Source organism: Kalmanozyma brasiliensis (genome assembly GCF_000497045.1).
Source record: "Kalmanozyma brasiliensis GHG001 unplaced genomic scaffold PSEUBRA_SCAF2, whole genome shotgun sequence".
Classification (NCBI taxonomy): domain Eukaryota; kingdom Fungi; phylum Basidiomycota; class Ustilaginomycetes; order Ustilaginales; genus Kalmanozyma; species Kalmanozyma brasiliensis.
Genome location: NW_015961959.1, coordinates 859,967 through 880,593, shown reverse-complemented (window position 1 = coordinate 880,593; position 20,627 = coordinate 859,967). Strand labels below are relative to the sequence as shown.

Below are 20,627 nucleotides of genomic sequence, written 5' to 3'. Positions count from 1 at the left end.
ATCGAGCGAGCTCACACGACAAGGACATCACTGATCACAATCACGAAATGATCATTGCTACGTAGCATGACAGAAAGCGCCGGCCTCAAGGCGACGATCTCTCCTCGGCAGCGGCTCGAATAGCACCAGCTCGTGGCCGCACAACTGCATCCTTGGGCTTGGATTTGTCTCGAGCAATGCCGCGGAAAGCGGGGAAGCGCGGATAGCCGTCCTCGCTGAGCTCGAAGAAGCGGTAATTGATGATGGTACCGATCGGCGGCGGGTTGTCTCGCTGTGCATCCGACATGCCTGTGCCGACGCGAAAGGTGGTGCCGCATGCCATCTGAGCGACCAGCGAGCCGGTGCGTCCTTCGTGGCGTCCCGTTCCTGGCGCGTAGCCCGTCACCACGGCTTCGGCATCGTACCAGTTCTTGAGCTTGAACAGCGTGTTGCCACGCTTGCCTTCGTACTTTGAGCCAGGCTGACGCAGCATCAAGCCTTCGCCGCCCTTGACCTCGACCGACTCCATGAGCTCGGCGAGATGCGAACGCCCTTTGCACTTGATGTGCTTGACGAGCTTAATCTGCGGCCCTTCGAGGGAGTCGATGTCGAGGCCGTCGGTGGATCCGAAACGCTGTTCCAGCTCCGCCCAGCGCTCTTCCACTGGCCTTGAGCCCATCGATGGTGAGTCGAAGACCTGCGCGGATGGACCCGAGCCAGGTCAAAGCATTCGTCAGTACTCACGAGGCAGCCTCTCCAATTCTCTTCCACGCACGAACGAACTCACCATGAACTTGATCCTGTTCCACTCGTTGGAGCTCTTCGTTTTGCGTCGACAGACGTGGGTATATGTCGAGGGTATGGTTCGAGCCGAAAGTCCAGACGTCGAGGTGTTCCGCATCGAGTAGATGTGGGGCCGTCGCAATGAGACGGTGTTTGATGCGCGTAGTGGAGTCGGAGGCGCAGAGGGCAAGGAAGGTACAGAAAGCAGCTGATTAGCATTCGCCCTTTCCTCTTCTGCCAGTCCTGCATCACGTATCTTGGTCCGCTTGACGATTTTGCCGCACCTGGGGCAGCGTAAAAGAGCGAGACGGTGAAGGCGGCTGCGCGGAGCTGGCAGCGAGCGTGAAACGAGGGTGGAGCTGCGTCCGAAGAGCGCCCGCAAGAAGACGCCAGCGACGCCAGAGCGACCGAGCGCTTCGCTGAGCGATCTTCGCGTTCTCTCGACCTGCCCCGAAGCAGCCCTTGGCTGAGCTCGCTTCCAAGTCTTCCACGCGGACGGGGACGGGATCGCGCTGGCTGGTCGCGTATCTTTGGCGGCAATCTTGTCCAGCTTCCGCGCGGTCGAGCGGAGCAGCGAGACGGCAGATCGCTCGCCATGCAGCCGATCTTGGCTAGCCAGGCGCCCGCCAACCTGCTCGCGCAGCCACTGTCGCTCCATCGAGTCTCGCTCCATGAAGTGAGTGAAAGTACGAAGCCGACCCAATCTTACAGTAGTTCGGCAAATTTGAGATGTTTGGTCGAATGCTCCTCGAGCCATCCAGAGCTCGCCGTCGAGGGTGATGTCCTTCGGTAGTCCTGATGATTGCATGCAAGTTTGCGAAGGATTTCGGTGGGATGTCAGCCATATTGATCGCGAGCGAGTGCAAGAGGGGGCCAAACTCACGATCCTTCCACCACGGAGGCGCATTCCATTCGATCTTTTGACGCGAGTAGAGCCTCTGACCATCCCAGAAGGCACGCACGCCATCGAGCTTTTCGCTGATCCACCAACCCGTGGGATCCATCGCCTTGGGTCGCGGCTTCGATGGATCGGCGTCCAGCAGCCACGGCTTTGCGAGTAGCAGTGAGACCTGAAGCAGAAGAACATACAGAGGCAAGAGTGAGTCGGGATGTGGGCTGTGCGGAAAGCAGAGGCATCGACGCAAGAGCTTACCTTGTCATCGTCATCAACAGCAGATCGCTTGCCTCGGCGCGCACGCTTCGATGGCGAAAGCTGGACGTCATCAGGGTCGAGACCGTATTCATTCTCATCGCTGTCGTCGTAAGCGGGACGAGACTGACGCGCTTGAGTTGATGTTATCGCCGCAGCTTGGGACGGGCGAGATGGGCCTGCTTGCGAGCCGACGACCATCTCGTCCTCCGTCTCGGTGTCGCTGTCGTCCTTTGCGCGTGCCTTTGCCTTTGAACTGAGTCCCGAAGTTTTGGGAGGAGGGGTGCGGGGGCGGTCGGATGCTATAATGTCGATCGTTTTGCTGCTACTGCTTGCAGCAGCAGATGTGGACGGTCCTGCGGCATGAGTGGTACCCTGAACGTCGAGCTGGCTCTCGCTCTGCGACATTTGTCGAAAGTGATCGTCCAGCAGGCCTTTAGCGTGCGAATGCCTCGCGTGGTGGCCGTCAGATGTGGTGCGGCGGAATTTGGAATGCTCGAAGATGGTGCTCTTGGCTTCCTTCGCGAGGGCCACTCGATCGGTCTCGTACTGCTCGCCGAGGACGTCCTTGAGGTGAGCGCACGTCTTTCGCATCTTGTCGCGTTCGGTGGAGAACTTCCAGGCGGGGCAAGAGCAGACGTAGTAGCCCTCGCGAAAACGCTTCAGGATGAATGACGGGCTGCCAGCCTTGGTGATTCTGAAAGGTTCGTTGAGAGGTATGACAGTTAGAGGCGTGACCTCTTTACCGTCAACGCTGGTGCGGTAGCCATACTCGTCCTGGCGGATCATCTTCGGTATATGCAGAATTGCAGTCACCGGATCGATGACATCCGCCATCGAGATGCTGGTGAGCATCGCGGACATGGCTGCGAGCTCGTCTGCGAGGGAGTCTGAGCCAGACGCAAGGTAGTTTGAGGATGCGTCGGAAGATATTGGGAAGCGACGTGGATGATGGTGAAGCGGAACAGTCGAGGTTGCGGACTGTCGAGTTGACGTGGCTTCTGCTTTCGCCGCCTTCAATCAGCTGATCCGGGCGCAACTGCCATTCGAGTCGAGGCGGACATCTCGCGCGAGAAGGCTGCTACCATGTGACGATATAGGATGGACGCAAAGAAGCTTTGTGACTTCAGAGAGAAGCTCTGGTCGGGGAGAGGAAGTGGCGTTGAGGTTGAGAAGGATGAATGCTGAGTTTGGTGTATGCAGCTGAGCTGGACCCTGAATTTGGAAGACTGGCTGAGAACAGCAGCAACTCCGCGTTCCGCGACGACCGTGTCTGTGCGTCAGATGCATTCGCAACGGTGTTGCTCTTTCGAGTCCCAGAACTTTCATCATCTTGACAAGCATTTCAACATCATGTCGGTCAGCGCTTGTGAGTTTGTCAATGGAGCTGGCTCATTCAGAGTCTATGCACCTCGCTGACAGCTTCTGTGATCGTGTGCCTCGACTACAGGGATCCCGGACGGTCTGCTTCCTCGATGGCTGCTCGTGGTCGCCGCGATGGCATCGCTCAATGGAGCCACCAACTTCTTCAACTCTCGAGCTAGTGCAAAGGTGTACTCGGCAGCCGGTGGTCAAAGTATGTGCATCCTCGGTCTGATACAGTTGTCATTTGCAGCGTTGGCTGATCTCGTTACTATCTCGATTTGCCGACCGAACAGTCACACCCCTCTCGGCGCGTCTCTTTGGCGTCTGGAACATCACCTCAGCCATCATTCGGGCGTATGCCGCGTACAACATCAATGACAAAGTGTGAGTGCACGACTGATCAGGCTCGCCGGAACTGTCAGATCTGCTGACCCTTTCCTCCTCCCTCCCATCTTCTACAGAGCCTACGAGTTGTGCATGTGGTCCTTCGTCATTGCCCTCGTCCACTTTGTCTCCGAGACCTTCGTCTACAAGACCGCCAAGATGGGTCCCGGAATGATCAGTCCGCTGATCGTCGCTTGTGAGTGGCCCTTGCCTGATCTTTACGACGATCGAATTCGATACTGACCCTTTGTTATGTCTGCGCAGCTTCGAGTTTCACGGCCATGTACCTGCAGTACGGCTCGTACGTCAACAAGCCCCTTTCTTGGTCTTGACAGCTTCCACACAAGTCAAGCCTGCTATCGTCTCAATCACAAATGCAACACCTAAGCGCTCCGACACGACGCTCAGCTCCGACAGTCGAGTGACGGCCCGTTGCAATCCAATGGAGTACAGCACACAAAACTGCGAAGAATAAGCAAGATGTCATTAAGGTATAAGTATATGATGTAAAAGGAAGGAATCTATGCAGTGCGATGTCGGCGAGCGATGGCGCTCAAGCCGTGGCGGAGAAAGGAATGAACGAGGCCCATCTCGAATAGATTAGCGGCAGTGGGGGGCCCAGACGGAGCAGAGGTGACGGAAACTTAGACGCCGCCGGGAGCGGGCTTGCCTGCGCAGGTCCACGAGCCGTCCCTGTTGCCGTAGCGACCGGTGACTTTATACGGGTTGTAGAAGAGCGTGCTGGCGGTGGTGCGACTGCCGACGTAGCCATTTTGGCGCACAATGTTGACAGCCTGGGGGATGACGGTGTTGGGGGTGCCGGGGACCGTCTCGTGGTTGAGCACGATGGCCTTGGTAGGAGCACGCAGGTTCCTGTACAGGTTGAGGCCGGCTTGGGTTCCTGCGCCATTGGCATCGTTGGTGTCCCTGTTCCAGCCAACCACGACGACGCCCCACCTGTCGTTGAGGTAGCGCACCTGGTCGGCGCGAATGCTGCCAAACGGAGCGCGGAAGCACGCAGGCACAACACCGAGGATCTTCCAGAGCGCATCTTCAACGAGCTGCACCTGTCGGTCCAGCTGCTGGTTGTTGAGGTTGGCAATGTTGGGATGGCTCCAAGTGTGAGAGCAGATCTCGTGGCCACGCTCGTAGGCATATCGCAGCGCCCGCACCGAGGCATCGTCGTAGATGCAGCGGTAGTTGTTGCCGTTGACAAAGAAGGTCGCCTTCTGGTTGCCAGCATTGCCTAGCGTGTCGACGAGCTTTTGCGAGTAGATGTACGGTCCATCGTCAAAGGTGATCGAGAGACAGCGGTCACCTCGGCACTCGTTTTGAACACCGTTGATCTGAGCTCGCTTCTTGTGCTGGTGTCCGATGTCGCGCTCGTGGATGGTGTACTGGTCGGCAGGCAGAGTGGAAAGCTCGCGACGGACGTTCTCAGAGATGTGATCCGGGATGGTGCTCATGACTGTCGGGGAAGCGGCGACTGTGGAGAGCAAGGCTGCTGAGAGAGCAGCGCCTGCTGCGAGGAGGGAGGAGAAGCGCATCTTGGTCTAGAGAGAGCTCTTGAAGGTGATGGGAGGTAGGGCGGGGCGGAAAGGAGAGTCTCGAGGAAGGAGTGGTCGAGGAGGAGAAGAGAAAGGATGAGAAAAGGATGGGATGGGTTGGGATGGTATAGGACCAGGTCGATGAAAGCGACAGAGTAATATAGCCCATCCTACGAGGACAAGAGGGTCTTCCTTCTGAGGGGAGCGGAGCTTCCAGTCCGAGCAACCCAGCTCGTTTCTGCACAGAACCGGTCAAGGGCAGCTCTGTGCTTCTCAGGCTCAAGTGAGACAGTTCTGTTCAGGGTGGCGTTACTCCGCTCAGGCGCTCCTGCCGCCGTACGTGCAAGCAATGATGATTGAGCTCATAAAGCGTTCGCCGGCGCAAACACAGCAAGTGTTGTCGAGGCTTGAGTGAGTCCATTGACAAGCAGCAACAGGGGGGAGGGACAGCAGGTGGCGAGGACAATACTGCGCGGGACTGACTGAGACCGACAGCCCACAGTCATGAGATCAAGGGGGGTGCTTACTCCCTCACACAATACAACAATGAGTCAATTGACCGCCGCACACAATTGTCATGCGAAGGAAGGCCAGCGTCAAGCAATGTTCGGGACCTGTAGCGATTACTTCGCCCTGTGCGTACGGGGCTTGGCGTACGAGGTCGTGGGAAGAAAAAGGACCTTGTGGGAGGTCCCGCCGGTCGCCAAGGGGGGCGTTGCATTGAGAGTCGTGCTTGTTGTCTCGACTCTGACGAGACCAAGTCGCAGCGATGTGCACGGAAGACCGGGAACACTCTCCATCTTCTGCCAAGAGACACAATGGGAGCAAGAGGACAAAGCGGACAAAGGCGGAGCGCCACGCCAAGACAAGCAATGTTTCAGGGTCTGAGAGTGGAAAAAAAAGATCCGGTGCATCGTTGGGTGGTAAGGCCAACTTGCAGGGTTTCACTTTCCGATGCCTCTTTCCGGGCTGGAGCGAACGGATCGTCTGCACTGAATGCAGTCGTGCGTTGAACTGATGACGATCATGAACTTTGCGCTTTGATTGGGGGTCACGGACGCACGAAGCTGACGAGCTTTGGATGAGGAGAGGGAAATTGACTATCCGCTTGGTCGCTGTTCCAAATCGCTCTCCCCGGTGTCCCGGACTCATCTCGGACTGTTTGAGGTAGGGCAAATGACATTGCACAACAGCAGAGTGGGTTGCCATGAGATGAACAAGGGTCAGCCATCATAGTGAATCGCATCTGGGTTGCGCGCAACAGGAAGACGGATCACGATCGTCGAGCATGCCTCAGGATCGGATGGCGCGGGATGGATGAAAAAGCGAGCTAGTGGCTGTCGAACACGGCGAAATCGAAAAGGGCCAGACAAAAGTCGATTCGCTTCAAAGGGCGGGTCTGCTGATGGGACAACGTCACTCTTGAAAAAGAAATTTCAGCCCTCGTATGGACTGATGAGACATGTCGCAGGCTGCTGATGCTTGTGCGTTCCTGAAATTGGTTTTGAGATTTGTTTTTTTCGTGATTTAGCCCCGCTGGTGTGGTGCCGATTTGTTTGTTGTTTGCTGTTTGCTGCTCGGCTGCGATTTGCAACGTGCGTCAAAAGGAGCGGGACACGACATGCATGCATGAATAGGGTCTCTCCCCCGCCAACACTGTCCTCTGGCAGCTTCTTTCTCTCTTTCGTTTGCCAACGCTCGACTCTACTTCGAGGGGTCCCTGCGACGTCCAAAGGCTCACTCTCAGAGGATGCGTCGATCTCGAATTGAGAAGCTGGCGCCCCTGATCGACTTCGCAGTGAATCACGAGCATCGAGGTTTATCCTGCAAAGAAATAGGCTAATACCGTCGTTGACCGACGATTTCTTCGAAGAATGCACCGTGCATCTCGTTGATGTGTACCGGTCAAGCTGTCGGTGATACCCATCATTCCTCCGTTGTCATCCATACATCACGCTGGATCGCTTCCGGCGGCATGTGCGGCACCTTCGGGCAAACAATGCTGTGGGACCGCCGCAATGCGACTTCATCTCGGTCCGAAGAGAGGAGCGTCGCTTGTGTCGATGTCGACACGTCACAATCTAAGCGGCGCGAGTATCGTGTGCTCTGCTGAGCTCGAAGCGCGACGTACTCTGGTCGTCACGTGTGTTCATCCCTTCCGGCCAGTCGCTCCTGTCTTGGACATGCATGTCTGCCTTTCACAATCGCAGCGTGCAAGCTGATGCGAGCGACACTGGCACAACGCGGATCTCATCTATCTCACTCGTGCAGCAGCCGCCTGCGAAGATTCCTCGCCAGATGTCCGGCAGTATGGTTCGCTTGCCGTACTGATGCACTTGGCCAGCTTCATCAGGTCCACTGCCCAATACGCTGCTTGCTTGTCGCCAGGACGGGATATTAGACGGACGCTGCTGTGCGTGGCAGGTGCATACGAGGAGCGTGGTGTCGCTGTCTGCAATCGACCCGATGAGTGGATCGGGGTGTAGCCACGCCGACACTTGGCATCCAATAAAATCAGTCACGAAAATGGATAGCGAGGAAAGTCATCGCTAAATTGTGGTCGCAAAAAGGATCGCGCTTGGCAGGCGAGGAAATGTTGTGTCAAGATCCTTTCGTGAAGCAGCGTGTGGGAAGCCGGTGAATTTTGAGGGTCCGCCAAAAAGAGCGCGAAACAGGGGGCCGGCAGAAAGCAGGGTCCGGCGAATTTTGAGAGAGAGCCCTCTTGTGTTGATCCATACTCTAGGCCGGCTTCAACGCGGGGACTTTGCTGCAGCGCTCGAAGAGGCAGGTCTGCGAAGGTCGCTTGCGCTCGTCGACAGCTGATGCTGGTGATCTGCACAGACACCTCGGCATGAATTGATGACGCTGCGAGCGCGGGTTGAACAGCGCTTAGCTTCCTTCCGGCGCAAGAGACGTTACTGCCAAGACGCAGTTCGTGACGACCAAGCTAGAGCGGGTGGTTGTGTCGCGATAGACCTCGAGGTCTCCTGTGTTGGTCTATGAGAAGACGATGGACTTGCAAAGCCGTTGCCGAAAGCAGCTCCTCCTATGAGCTTATCTGGGCTGGTCCTTCTCCAAGTCAACTCCGCTGTGTCGCGCTCACCTTCTCCTGTCCTCACCACCATCACTCTCCGGTCTGCCCAACTCACACACATCGTTCACCCCTCGAACACACACATTCTTTTAAAGCGCAACCCACACTCATTTGATCCTGCCACTACCATTGCCGGTTTCTATCCCCAGCTCTTACCGATCAGCCACCTCGCCCAACAGCCAGCATGAGCTACACCTCCCCTGCCAAGTTCAGCGACAGCAACGGGCGCTACACGCGCATCGATGGGGGCAAGATCCCCTCGCGGGGTCGATCTCTCGCAGCCTCTCGGCGCGGCAAGTACTGTCTTGCGGTCGCTGCTGCCGCGGCGTCCCAGTCGACTGCGCGGTCCGGCGACGATATGGACTTTCACGCAGCCGTAATGACGGATCAACGACGCAGGACCAAAGCGAACGTCCCCACCCTTGACGAGCTGTCGAGCACTGCCGGTCGACGCAGTCTGGCGATGATCATGGACGACACAACCGACCCTTCTACCGGCCAATCCTCCAGCGCGGCACTATTCACCTCTCACGTCCAGGGCATTCTCGCCCTCATCGGCGTGATTATCCTCCTCATCCTCGTCCGTTTCGCCCGCATTTCCGTCGACAATGCAACCTACGTCCGGGGGTCGCTCAACATGCTCACCGGCCTCGCAGCCACCGCGTCCGCGCACAAGCTGTCTATGACCGTCGCCGTCTCGTCGCTGTCGTCGATCAAAAGCGTCAATTCGGGCAGCTCCAAGCCGCCGTCCACAGCAGTGACGGTGGCAGCCATGGGCCTAACAGGTGGTCAAGCGTTCAACTTGATCTTTGGCAGCGACCAGTTCTTCCAGATCGTCAGCTTCGTGGAAGCCATCTGCTCCGCCATCGCGTCCTACATGTCCGGAAGCAGTATCGTCACCAGCACAACGGCTTTCAACAAGAACGGCGTACCACTGCTAGAGCTCGATATGAGCCAGGCAGGCACCCTGTGGGGAATCTGTGGATTGTGGATCGCAGCGCTCGGTCTGCACGCCGCAACGGCTTTCGCCAACAAGGGGACCATTCAAACCGTGCAGATGGCGAGTAACGAGAGTGTACGCGAGATTGTCGCCGTGATGCATACCGAGAGCGTTTACGCTGGCAAGCAGTAGATAGCAATAAAGTTTCCCTCTCGTAGTGTCGAAAGCTGGCTCTTTTCGTGTCTGTCTCTTTGGATGTTTGGGGGCTCTTCCTGATGGATCAACTCCTCTGTGGCATGAGCGGTAGCGAACGAGTTCGAGCCGAAATCAGAGGCAGACGTGCGCAAGGCGGGTCGTGAGTGTGTTTTGATGGTAGATTGATATTAGCAAAGCGTATGGTGTCTGGTATATCGGATGAGTCGTCCTGCTAGGCAAGAGTGGAGAAAGATGCGAAATTGCCGACCATCTACTGCGAAAGCAGCTTCTCGATGGTGGCAGCGATGGCGGAGGGCTTGGTGTTGGAACCGTATCGCTCGATGACGTTGCCCTGCTTGTCGACGAGGAACTTGGTAAAGTTCCACTTGATCATTTCGGTGCCGAGGATGCCCTTCTTCTGGCCCTTGAGGAACTGGAAGACCTCGTTGGTGTTGCTGCCGTTGACATCCGACTTGGCCATCATGGGGAACGACACGCCGTAGTTCTGTTTCAAGACAACAATCTAGTCAGCATCATATTGTGACATTCGAATGGTGGGAAGGCGGAGCACTTACACGTTGGCAGAACTCGCCGATCTTCTCGTCACCCTCTGGGTCCTGGCCGGCAAACTGGTTGCACGGGAAGCCGAGAATCTGCAGCCCCTGCTCGCCATACTTCTTGTTCAACTCCTCGAGCTCGGCGAACTGAGGAGTGTAGCCGCACTTGGAGGCGGTGTTGACGACGAGGACCACCTTGCCCTTGAGCTGGTCGAACGTGTACTCGTCCTGGCTGGGCTTCTTGGCTTTGAGATCGTAAAAGGAGACCATGATTGCAATGTGAAGTGGTTGACGATGGATGTGGTGGGTCGGAAAGGTGAAAGTTCAGGGCTCAGTTCGCATAAGAGCCTTGATGGAAAGGGAGTCGGTCGCCCGATTGCCGCCACAAGCACCAACTCGGCAAAGGTCTACGGCCGGAGTGGATTGTGAAACTGCAAATCCCACATCTACGGTGACGCTGTCGGAGCTGGGTCGGTGACACAAGAGAGACGGAGATACAGTTGGGCAGGATCGACAAGAGTCTGACGCAACTCAGCTGATTTTGCGGAGCGGCGTTTGTGCCAGCCGAACCCGCCGCCAGCCGGGCTGCATGGTAAACTTCTTACCGACGTCACAGATTGATTTTGCGTGACAGAAATCCAAATTTGGGCCAGCTGCTGCAGCTAGCTGCACAGAAGGCGCCTTCTCCGAGCATCTGCGAGAAAAAGTCGATATTTTTGGCTCGAAATTCCGGCTTTCCGAATCAGCTGAGCTGCAACCCGTTCTAATCTCGATATGCTTTGGTCGTTGTATCGGGAGATTGCATTTCGGCTATCTCCAGCCCCGCGGCGAGATAGTGAGAGGGAGCACGGTGCAGGTCTCCGAACAAATAGCCGGCTGTCGAGCTTGTGCAGGGGGAGCACGAGAGAGCCCCCACATACGCGGTGACGGCCACTGTTCGACTTGGCCCAAGAAGCACTGAACAAGGTTGGACGGCTGCTCGGAAGAAGTGCTCGAGCATGTCCGGCTGGCGTTGTTGCTCCCTCCTTCGACCTTCGCTTCGAGTCAATCAAGCTTCGCACTCGTTTCCAAGAGCGAGGCTGCCTTGCTTGTTGACCACCTCTTCTCCCTCCTTAGCCATCGTCCAACAAGACCCATTGCCGGGAGCAGCTCGGAACATCATGACCAGCGCAAAAGGGACCCCAACACCGCTCATCATTGATACGGATCCCGGCGTTGACGATGTGCTCGCCCTCTTGCTCGCCCTCGCTTCGCCCGACGAGGTGGCTGTCAAGGCCATCACGCTGACGTTCGGCAACACGACACTTGATCATGCATACGCCAACGTCTTGCGGACAGGTGCGGTCTTGCAACGCCATCTCGCCGATCCATCTACACCCGAGGCTGTCAAGAAACGGTATCGCTCCTTCAGCGCGGATGCCGAGCCCATCGTGATCGCTTCCGGATCGACAGAGCCTCTGGAAGGCAAGATGCTGACCGCGTCCTACTTTCACGGTCGTGATGGTCTTTCGGGGGTCAATTGGCTACCAGATGACCCGTTTCCCGTGCCAAAAGATGCGATAGCGCCATTGTCACCTACAGACAAGCATGCAGCCGATGTGATCCTGGATATTATCCGTCAACACCCTCCTCACTCGGTCCGAATTGCAGCTCTGGGCCCTCTCACCAACCTCGCTGCCGCATTCCGCAAGGACCCGGAGACATTCGCCAAGGTCGGCGCCATCTCGGTCATGGGCGGCGCATTTGATGTGCCAGGCAACACCTCGCCGGTCGCCGAGTTCAATTGGTATGCGGACCCCTACTCGGTGCGTGTGCTTGTCGACGAGGCGCCTCGACACCCGGCGCTTCAGGGGCGGAGGTTGCCGATCCAGGTGTTGGCGCTGGACATCACGTCGGAACACACAGTGCCCTACTCGAGCCTCGTCAAGGCCACCTACGAAACGCCGGACGACACTCCTCAAGGCGCCAGTCATCTGGAACGTTATATCGGAACCTTTCTCACCCACCCACGCGCATTCACCAACAACCTGGTGGCACCAGAAGAGTTTCACCCAGATCAGCACGATCTGTTTCAGGCACACGATCCGCTCGCCATCGCACATGCCATCTTTGCACCCATGCCTGCGTCAGGATCCATGGATGGCAAGAGATGGAAGCATACACCGCGTCGTTTCCAGATCGAGACCTCGGGCGATCTCACAAGAGGGTTCTGCGTGGTCGATCGCAGATTTACGGGCAGTGGAAGCAGCAGGAAGATCGGAGGGAACAGAGCGGAAGATGCGGAAGCAGAGGAGGAATTGCATGTCATCGAGAACGCGGATGTGCCAGTGCACCGCAAGAAGCAGAAGACGGACGAGTCGCAGATCGGATTGGTGGACGAAGTGACGCGAACGCCCGGCATCGAGTGGTTCGCAAAGATGTTCTTGGAGCGCATTGGATTGTAGTATATCAACAGCATTCGTCGTAGATCTCTTTGCAACAGTATGGTGTGAAGAAGGAAGAATGATGTCGCTTGTATGCTTCCATAGCGACAGATCGGGAGCACGCCAAACGGTCCCCCGATACAAGATCGCGACGAACCGGCTGCGCTTTTTCACGCCTCGGTCGTGTCTCAGAGGGGCAGATGCGGTCACTCCGCGTTGGCAAGCGAGCAAACTGCACATCCGGCTAGAAAATGAGCCTGAAAAAGCCGGTTGATCAACAGGCTCACTCTGTCCGCCAATCTGCATCAATTTGGACGCTGTATGGCCTTTGACTCGATGGACTCAAGCCATCATTCTCAATGCGACTGTATAGGCCGACTTGAAGCAATGATTGATTGTGCATTGATGAGCAAGGGTGTGTATGCTGTTGACAGTGCCATCTGAAAGGAGCGTCGATAAATTTGGAGCAAAGCCCTGGCTCGCCTATGTGATATCGCTCCAAAACCTCTCGGTTGGATTGTTGCTCTCTCCACACTTCAAAGCCGGCTGCACCGGGCAGCAAGCGCGCTTTCGACTGCTCGCTCCCCGCACTCCGGCTTCATCCCTAATCACTCCGACACTCATCCCCTCTTCACGCTCCACCACAACCCAACATCCTCCATTCCCTAGAACAAACATGTCGGACGACTCTTTCATCCACGCTTGCGCCGGCGGTGTCGGCGGTATGGTCGCCATGACGGCCACCTACCCGTTGGTGGGCATCTCGACGCGTGCTGCCGTCGAGTCGTCCAAGAACCCCGAGGAGCCGATGATCAAGGCCGCGCTCAAAATCCTGCAGCAGGAGGGCGTCGCGGGTCTCTACGCCGGTCTTAGCTCCAGTCTGCTCGGTATCGGTGTGACCAACTTGTAAGTCTTCCCCGTCTGCCTCCTCCTCATTTCCATCTCGTAGTTGTACTGACCAGGTGTACATTGAATGCAATCTGCTTCTGCGACGATTCTCGACAGCGTCTACTACTTCTTCTTCGAAAAGTGCCGCGAGACGATCCTGCAGTCCAAGGCCAAAGTTGCTGCTGCTGCTGCGACCTCTGTCACCGCGACGATCGCCAACGGGGGTGCACTGTCCACCTTCGAGTCGATCCTGGCGGGTGTGATCGCTGGTACGGCGACGACGGTCTCGACGAACCCGATCTGGATTGTCAACACGCGCCAGACCGTCCGAGTCGGCGTGACCGACAAGGCGCCTCAATCCGCCGCTGCCAAGGCTGCTGCTGTCAAGCGTCTCGGGTTCCTGCAGACGATGCAGAAGATCGTGCGTGAAGAAGGCCCCTTGGCGCTGTGGAAGGGTCTCGGTCCCGCCCTTGTGCTGGTCATCAACCCCGTTCTCCAGTACACCGCGTTTGAGCAGTTGAAGAACTGGGTGGTCAAGTCGCGCCTCGCTCGAGCTAACGGCGGCAAAGTCGCCCTCTCCGACTGGGACTTCTTCTGGCTCGGTGCCCTGTCGAAGCTCTTCGCCACCGGTCTCACCTACCCGCAGATTGTGATCAAGAGCCGACAGCACGCCGGAAGCAGCAAGGGCGCCAGCACCAACATCTGGACCGCCATGACCGAGATCGTCAACCGGGAGGGTATTGCGGGTCTGTACAGAGGCATCACCAGCAAGTTGCTTCAATCCGTGCTTACGGCCGCCATCCTGTTCTTGGCCAAGGAGAGGGTGTTCAACATTACAAAGGCGGTAAGTTGTCGAGGTCAAGTCGTGACAGAGGAAGAAAGAGATTGCTGACACGCCACCGTTTGACTTTCACGAAACAGCTCATGGCCCCCGCCGTCGCCGCCGCTCCCGTCAAGAAGTAGACGCTCACCTAATCTTTTCACTACCCTTGAGATCCTTGCTCTCCTACCGTTTCCACTCCCTCGTCTCTGTATTTTATGCCGAAGAAAATGGATGAGACGACTCGACCACTCTCTCAGTGTGTCGTCTTTGAGGCAAAGGCGATCCATTATGTGAACCAGATCGAGGACAAGACGATCCCTGAATGATATCTTGCCATAGCGTGCCATTGAAGGTTTAAGACCCGCGGTAGGTGGTGTACGAGAAGGGCGAGAGGAGCAGAGGGATGTGGTAATGCGGATCTGGGCTATCTGAGAGCTGAAACAGAATCTGCGATTGGGCCATCAAAAAGGCACAAAGAATCCGACGTTAGCATTGCTATCTATCACACCTCGTGCGGAATGCTTCAAACTCACCTCTACCTGCGGATAGAACGTGTTCCTGCCCGCTTTGTCAAAGTACTCGCCGGTGAAGAAGGTCATCTTGAAGATGCCCTTTGGTGCCAGTACATCTTGCGAGGTGTGACCGGCCAGGAGGTCGGGACACCGCCCGTCGGCGTTGGTGCTGCCCGTGGCGAGGATGTGGAACTGCGAATTGAGCGGTGACAGCGCTTCGAGCTGAACACGCACGTTGGACGCCGGTTTGCCTAACGTCGAGTCGAGCACGTGGCATGTTATGGGCGATTTGGACATGATGGCAGCCTGTCTCAGTGATCGTTCTGCGATATGATATTGGGTGGTGGTGAAGATGATGATGGTGACGAAGACAGGGTGTGTGGGAGATAGCAAGCACAGACCAGTCGTTCCCGAAATTTCAACGCTTCTCGGATTTGGCCGAACGTTTTTTGCCGGCGTTGCGGGCTTCTCTCACCAACGACCTTCTTGTCAAAAGCGCTGATGGACACGATAACACAAACACACTCGTTCTAGCTGCCAATGTATTGCGGAACCGTGATCTCGAAGTTGCTGCACTAATCAAACATGATCTTGAGCTCGGTCTGCTTGACAAACATGGCGGTGAGCGCCAAGCTGATGCACGCGGGCAGCAGATCCAATCGCACCACCGAAAAGATCCACAACGTGCCGAGCGGTGCGACTCGCTGCACCACCACGTCGTAGGAGGACTTGTTGACAATGTGAATGAGCGAGCAGCCGCAAGCGGAGCAGAGGACGAAGAGCATGCCCTGTATCAAGGCCTGGCGTTGCGAGGTGAGGTTGTAGTGGATGAAGAATGCGAGGACGGGAAGAGCTCTTGCCAAGCGAGCGACTTCGTCTGTAAATCCGACGGTCTCGCCATACTGCTGCCGCACCAGCACGTCCAGCAGCGTATACATGAACCCGAATGGCATGGTCCAGATGACTAGGTCGAGGATGCTCTCCACGCGAGGACTCATCTCCGTCGCCTCTTGCTCCTGCATGAGTCGATTCGCTGTGTCGTCGCCGTCCAGCTCGTGGTCGGAAGCCACGCCGTAGTCGTCGTCCGAGTCATCGTCGTCTGCCTCTGGGGCTCTTCTGCTTCCGCCTTTTGACTTTGCTCGGTTGAGAGCGTCGAGCTGGGCTTGCGCTTCTTCCATAGTGACAAAGTCCTTGGGCAGACCGAGCTTTTCGATGAGGCCGAATTTATGGAGGATCTGCTCCTGTTCGTCCTGCGTCAGTCCGGGTCGGGTCTGCCTTGAGGTCGAAGCAGCGTCGTCACTGTCGGAGCCGTCGTGAACTTCTGTAAGTCGTGCCATGTTGATGACCGGCGTTGAACTCTGCTGAAAAGAGATGATGGACGTCGAGAAAGGTTGCGAGAGGTCGAGAAGAAAATCAAATTCCGAGACCAACACACGAGCCACGCCCACACGACTCAGCCTCAAAGCAAAGTTGGACCCTGAACAGCGCGGCGCTGTCACTTTCAGCACTCGACAACCATCATCATCTCTCGTCAGCATCCGTCCACCACCGTCCTCCTCAACGATGTTCATCAGCGTCAGTCAACGAGCTAGACGACTTGATACTATGCTTGCAGTAAAAGACCGTGATGCGGAACTAGGAGCAGAATACGGGACGAGATGTGATGCAAGGCTGACAGGGATCTTCGCGTCGAGGCAGGGCCAGAAGCTGCTAAGATCGTGGGTGGTGAGATGAGACCATCCGAATCACTTCTCGCACGACCCTGTAGGGCCGCCATTGCCACCATTACCACCGTTGCCTCCGTTACCGCCATTGCCGCCCGGAGCGCCAGGTCCACCGGCCCCGCCATTGCCACCGTTTCCGCCGTGACCACCATTTCCACTGTGGCCGCTACCATGGCCACCACTGCCGCCATTTCCACCATTTCCGCCTCGACCACCGTCGCCTTTGTGAGCGGGACCATTACCGTAGCCCTCGGGCGAGCCATGTTTTTGAGGGGGAGCGCTCCAAGGCTGTCCGTGACCGCTGTCGTGGCGATGATGAGGAGCGGCGGGTGAAGGAGGAGAAGAAGCAGCGCCAGAAGGGCCAGATGGACCATCAGGTCCGTCGTTGCCATCACTTCCGGGCCTTCCACCAGCACCGCCGCGACCACCGGCACCAGGGCCGCCATCACCGCCATCGCCGCCAGCACCGTGGTGATGGCTCACAGGGCCATGTCCGCCGCCAAGAGGCTTGATGTTGCTCTGAGGAGGGGCGTCACTGCCATCAGGACCATAGGGAGCACCAGGGCCACTCCAGCCAGGGCCGCCAGGACCACCGTAGCCACCAGGACCGTAAGGACCATCCCAGCCAAGGCCACCGTCGACGCTACCACCCACACCTACACCGACACCGGGACCGTAAGGGTCAAAGCCGAGGCCGCCCCCAACATTGGCACCAACGCCAACGCCAGCACCAGGGCCGCCGTACGGGTCAAGGCCACCGCCGACGCCCACGTTAGCTCCAGCGTTGGCTCCGAGCAAGCGTCTTTGGTGCTGGTGAGCAGGAGGAGGTAGGTCCCAGCCAGCACCACCACCGGCGGCGGCACCAGCTCCGATGAAGCCACCACCAGGTCCAACGCCAGCACCGCCGCCGACAATGCCTCCTGCACCAGTCCAGCTTCCAGGGCCGTAAGGATAGCCATAGTAGGGGGCCTGACCGTGATGCTCCTGGTGTTGAGGGTGCTCATGGTGCTGAGGCTGATCGTGATTGTGGGGGTGTTCCTGGTGTCCAGGCTGCTTGTGAGCAGCAGGAGGAGGGGGAGGAGGCAGGATCCAGCCAGCGCCAGCGCCAGCTGCACCACCAGCGCCAATGACGGCGCCATCAAGGCCGACACCGGCACCACCACCAACGTCAGCGCCAGCACCAGCGAAAGCGCCTCCAGGGGGCGGGGGAGCTGGTTGACCAGGCAGTTTGCGCTTCTCGGGCTGTTGAGCTTCAGCTGTTTCGACATCGCGCTTGTGATAGTAAGGGCGAGGGTAAGGGTACGGCTGACGGTACTGATAAGGATATCCGTAGGGGTTGCCGTAAGGGTAGCCATAGGGCGAGCCGTACGGATAGTCGCCGTAAGGATAGCCGAATGGACTGGCGCCAACGCCGACATGGGCGTCCGCATTGGCGCCCAGGGGCAGCAATCGCTTTTCGAGCATAACGACGTCGACCGGCTCTGCGCGCTTGAAGTGGCCCTGGTCGGCTTCGATCTTCATGGGCTCGACGGCGACGGGCGAAGCCGAGGCCGGCTCGGCGACCAGCAGACCGGTCATGGCCAGCATGACGGCCGCCAGCACGGTGGGAGAGATGCGAGTCATCGTCGGAGACGCTGAGATTGGGTATGCGGTGAGACCAGGGAAAGGTGAGTTCAGTCAACCTTTGAAATTGGAGAAGAGATTGGGCTGAGACCTGTGTAGGAGAGAGAGTGGACGAGAGAGTGATGGTGTTGAATCTGTTCTTGCTGCTTACAAGTGGTCGATACTTATACGATCCGTCACAGACAAGGATGCTCTCCGACGTAGATGGAGCGGGTCTCGATATCGACTGGACTTTGCTTCGCTGCTGCCACGACTCGTTCGAGGCTCGGACGAGGTCCTTGTGCCGACTCGTCAGTCGACCGGACATGAAGCGCTCTGCTCTCGCCTCTCGGATCGCTCAATGTCGCCACCTCTGAATTCTCTTCAGCCGTCGAGGCTCAACTCCGCTTTCATCCCTGCTCTCGGGACACGTCTCATCTCGGAACGAGCAATATGAAGCGTCAAACTTGGACCCGCTCCGCACTGGTCTGCATGTATTAGCGTCAATGGCAAGCCTGCATGGAGGAAGCGACGCCAAGACCCTTGCGATGGTATGAAGCTTCTTCCGCTGAAGCCAGCAAAGGGTCCTTGCTCGGTGCCACGTCGTCTTACCGACTAAAATTTCATCCCCTTCTTGCGCTGCACGGACGCCTGGCTTGTTCTCCAAGAGCACGCCTAGTTTCATGAGGGTCTGAGCGCGTATGAAACGGAGCATGCGTCACTCGCTCATCTCGAAGCTCAGCGCAACGTCGCGACACACTGAGGCCTAGAGTCGCCACTCGCACATCATGACGCACAGCAATTGACAAACCCCGGGCTCGCACCAGCGACGACGCAAGATGATAGAAACCGATCCTGCTAAACATCCTTCGACATGAATTCTTATCGCTCGAGCCTCTCACTCGAGAGCGACACTCAAGCGGTGACTCGAGCCCCTGAGCTCATCAGGGGTCCGTATGTACCGGCAGATCAGTCATGAAAATAGACCTCTCACTCAGGCGATTCAAGACCAAGCAGTTGGGAATGAAGAAGAGTGAGCATTGAGAGTTGGGAAAGACGGTGACAAGGAAGGCGAATCGTGTCTGCAACTAGCAAAGTAGAGCGCGATCGCGGACTGCAACGCATCGTAGAGACAAGAAACTGAAGAGAAGGAGAGAGTGGGGTGAGTTGCAAAGGTGTCGAACCGAGTTGCCAGTTCGAGATCGAGACGAGGATGTCGGAGAGCAAGAAGAGAGGAAGTGTGCAAATGAGGTGCCAAAGACACCAACAAGAGGACGCCAAAGACGCTCAGTCAGTGCTGATGATCGCTTACTCTGCCTGAGCCTCAGTGTCAGTGAAGCGACCGCGACCACCACGACCGCCACCGCGACCGCCACCTCGACCGCCGCCGCCTCGGCCACCACCGCCGCCACCGCGCTGAGGCTCGCGGACCTCGATCTCGTCACGCTTACCCCAACCCTCGCTGCGGCCGCCCCAGCCACCGCCTCGGTGACCACCCCAGCCGCCACCGCGACCACCGCCGTAGCCTCCACCGCGACCGCCCCATCCACCACCCCAGCCGCCGCCGCCGCGACCACTGCCGCCCCAGCCGCCACCACGTCCGCCGCCCCATCCAGGACCGCCACGACCACCACTACCCCAACCACCACCATCGCGCGCCTGCAGAGCAGCGCCCTCCTCGGACCTGAGACCGATACCGAGCCACACGCAGAGGCGGAGGATGGGGTTCCAGCCGAAACCGGGCGGGCACACAGGAACCTGCTGGTTCACCTGCGTGTTGTCGGCGGCCTCGACGGCCTTGGAAGCGTCCTCGTCGCGCTTCATCATCGAGCTGTCGGCCGTAGCCCTCCAAGGGCGGTATCGACCGTCATCCCATCGAGCGCATCGGCGTGACCACCAGTCCCAGCGCGAGCCCCAAGGGCACCAGCCCGGACCACGCCAGTTGGGCATCCACTGGTCGGCAGCGTTGGCATCCTTGGCGTCGTCAGCCGCCTTCTTGTCGTCCGCATCGCGGGCCATGGGCCAGAAGAGCTGTTCGGTATCGTGCTTGTCGTCCACGTCGCGAACGACAGGAGACCAGCCCCAAGGGTACTGGTCGGCCGCGTGCTTGTCGTGCACGTCCCGAGCCATGGGAGGCCAGAGGGCCTGGTCGGCCTCATTCTTGTCCTCAACGTCGCGCGACATGGAAGGATAGTACATCTGATCGGCATCGTGCTCGTCGTCCACGTCGCGAATGGGGAAGGGCAGCCATTGGTCAGCCGCGTGACCGCCGTCAGCAGCGTGCTTGTCGTCCGTGTCGCGACGCTTCATCCAAGGCGGGAATGTGTCAGCCGCCTTCTTGTCGTCGGCAGCCTTGTCGTCGCGCTTCATGAACAGGAAAGGGTCAAGCTGCGAGGCGGCGTCGGTGGCCATCATGGGCATGTTAGTAGGCGTCTGAGGTTCGGCCTTGTTCTCGCCGACGTCGCGAGTGGGCAGGACGCCAGCCGACGCGTTGGGCACGGCTGAGGCCATAATGGCCAAGGTGGTAGCGAGCACTAGAGCAGAAGAGATACGAGCCATGTTTGCGATAGAAGAGTAGGAGATCAGAGTGAGAAGTGTCAAAGAGAGTAGAGTGTTCGAAGAGAAGAGTAGAGTTGCAAGTCGGTGAGAAGATCTCGTCGG

At 57.8% G+C, this 20,627-nt stretch overlaps 11 protein-coding genes across 11 annotated transcripts; 4 read left to right on the top strand and 7 right to left on the bottom strand.

The window, feature by feature from the left end:
• Positions 1 to 85: 85 nt before the first annotated feature.
• Positions 86 to 2,776, bottom strand: PSEUBRA_002843 (DNA ligase, ATP-dependent, central; the record flags this gene model as incomplete). The annotated part of the gene is made up of 4 exons (XM_016437208.1): positions 86 to 676; positions 767 to 1,557; positions 1,646 to 1,832; positions 1,916 to 2,776. The coding sequence occupies 4 exons, from the start codon at positions 2,774 to 2,776 to the stop codon at positions 86 to 88; spliced, it is 2,430 nt and encodes an 809-aa protein (XP_016292730.1).
• A 489-nt stretch (positions 2,777 to 3,265) lies between these two features.
• PSEUBRA_002842 (Erg28) lies at positions 3,266 to 3,993 on the top strand (the record flags this gene model as incomplete). The annotated part of the gene is made up of 5 exons (XM_016437232.1): positions 3,266 to 3,281; positions 3,363 to 3,488; positions 3,571 to 3,661; positions 3,739 to 3,857; positions 3,926 to 3,993. 5 exons carry the CDS (start codon positions 3,266 to 3,268, stop codon positions 3,991 to 3,993), a joined length of 420 nt encoding a protein of 139 aa, XP_016292729.1.
• Positions 3,994 to 4,305: 312 nt separating this feature from the next.
• PSEUBRA_002841 (Polysaccharide deacetylase) lies at positions 4,306 to 5,208 on the bottom strand (the record flags this gene model as incomplete). The annotated part of the gene is made up of 1 exon (XM_016437200.1): positions 4,306 to 5,208. One exon carries the CDS (start codon positions 5,206 to 5,208, stop codon positions 4,306 to 4,308), a length of 903 nt encoding a protein of 300 aa, XP_016292728.1.
• Positions 5,209 to 8,486: 3,278 nt separating this feature from the next.
• On the top strand, positions 8,487 to 9,434 carry PSEUBRA_002840 (uncharacterized protein; the record flags this gene model as incomplete). The annotated part of the gene is made up of 1 exon (XM_016437227.1): positions 8,487 to 9,434. One exon carries the CDS (start codon positions 8,487 to 8,489, stop codon positions 9,432 to 9,434), a length of 948 nt encoding a protein of 315 aa, XP_016292727.1.
• Positions 9,435 to 9,708: 274 nt separating this feature from the next.
• On the bottom strand, positions 9,709 to 10,264 carry PSEUBRA_002839 (Glutathione peroxidase; the record flags this gene model as incomplete). Its single annotated transcript, XM_016437212.1, has 2 exons — positions 9,709 to 9,942; positions 10,013 to 10,264. The coding sequence occupies 2 exons, from the start codon at positions 10,262 to 10,264 to the stop codon at positions 9,709 to 9,711; spliced, it is 486 nt and encodes a 161-aa protein (XP_016292726.1).
• Positions 10,265 to 11,154: 890 nt separating this feature from the next.
• Positions 11,155 to 12,438, top strand: PSEUBRA_002838 (Inosine/uridine-preferring nucleoside hydrolase domain protein; the record flags this gene model as incomplete). Its single annotated transcript, XM_016437234.1, has 1 exon — positions 11,155 to 12,438. The coding sequence occupies one exon, from the start codon at positions 11,155 to 11,157 to the stop codon at positions 12,436 to 12,438; it is 1,284 nt and encodes a 427-aa protein (XP_016292725.1).
• Positions 12,439 to 13,093: 655 nt separating this feature from the next.
• PSEUBRA_002837 (Mitochondrial substrate/solute carrier) lies at positions 13,094 to 14,268 on the top strand (the record flags this gene model as incomplete). Its single annotated transcript, XM_016437236.1, has 3 exons — positions 13,094 to 13,323; positions 13,423 to 14,149; positions 14,227 to 14,268. The coding sequence occupies 3 exons, from the start codon at positions 13,094 to 13,096 to the stop codon at positions 14,266 to 14,268; spliced, it is 999 nt and encodes a 332-aa protein (XP_016292724.1).
• Positions 14,269 to 14,482: 214 nt separating this feature from the next.
• Positions 14,483 to 14,937, bottom strand: PSEUBRA_002836 (Transthyretin/hydroxyisourate hydrolase, superfamily; the record flags this gene model as incomplete). Its single annotated transcript, XM_016437206.2, has 2 exons — positions 14,483 to 14,575; positions 14,662 to 14,937. 2 exons carry the CDS (start codon positions 14,935 to 14,937, stop codon positions 14,483 to 14,485), a joined length of 369 nt encoding a protein of 122 aa, XP_016292723.2.
• A 278-nt stretch (positions 14,938 to 15,215) lies between these two features.
• On the bottom strand, positions 15,216 to 15,977 carry PSEUBRA_002835 (uncharacterized protein; the record flags this gene model as incomplete). The annotated part of the gene is made up of 1 exon (XM_059464914.1): positions 15,216 to 15,977. The coding sequence occupies one exon, from the start codon at positions 15,975 to 15,977 to the stop codon at positions 15,216 to 15,218; it is 762 nt and encodes a 253-aa protein (XP_059321315.1).
• A 408-nt stretch (positions 15,978 to 16,385) lies between these two features.
• PSEUBRA_002834 (uncharacterized protein) lies at positions 16,386 to 17,987 on the bottom strand (the record flags this gene model as incomplete). Its single annotated transcript, XM_059464913.1, has 1 exon — positions 16,386 to 17,987. One exon carries the CDS (start codon positions 17,985 to 17,987, stop codon positions 16,386 to 16,388), a length of 1,602 nt encoding a protein of 533 aa, XP_059321314.1.
• Positions 17,988 to 19,274: 1,287 nt separating this feature from the next.
• On the bottom strand, positions 19,275 to 20,525 carry PSEUBRA_002833 (uncharacterized protein; the record flags this gene model as incomplete). Its single annotated transcript, XM_059464911.1, has 1 exon — positions 19,275 to 20,525. One exon carries the CDS (start codon positions 20,523 to 20,525, stop codon positions 19,275 to 19,277), a length of 1,251 nt encoding a protein of 416 aa, XP_059321313.1.
• Between the last annotated feature and the right edge of the window lie 102 nt (positions 20,526 to 20,627).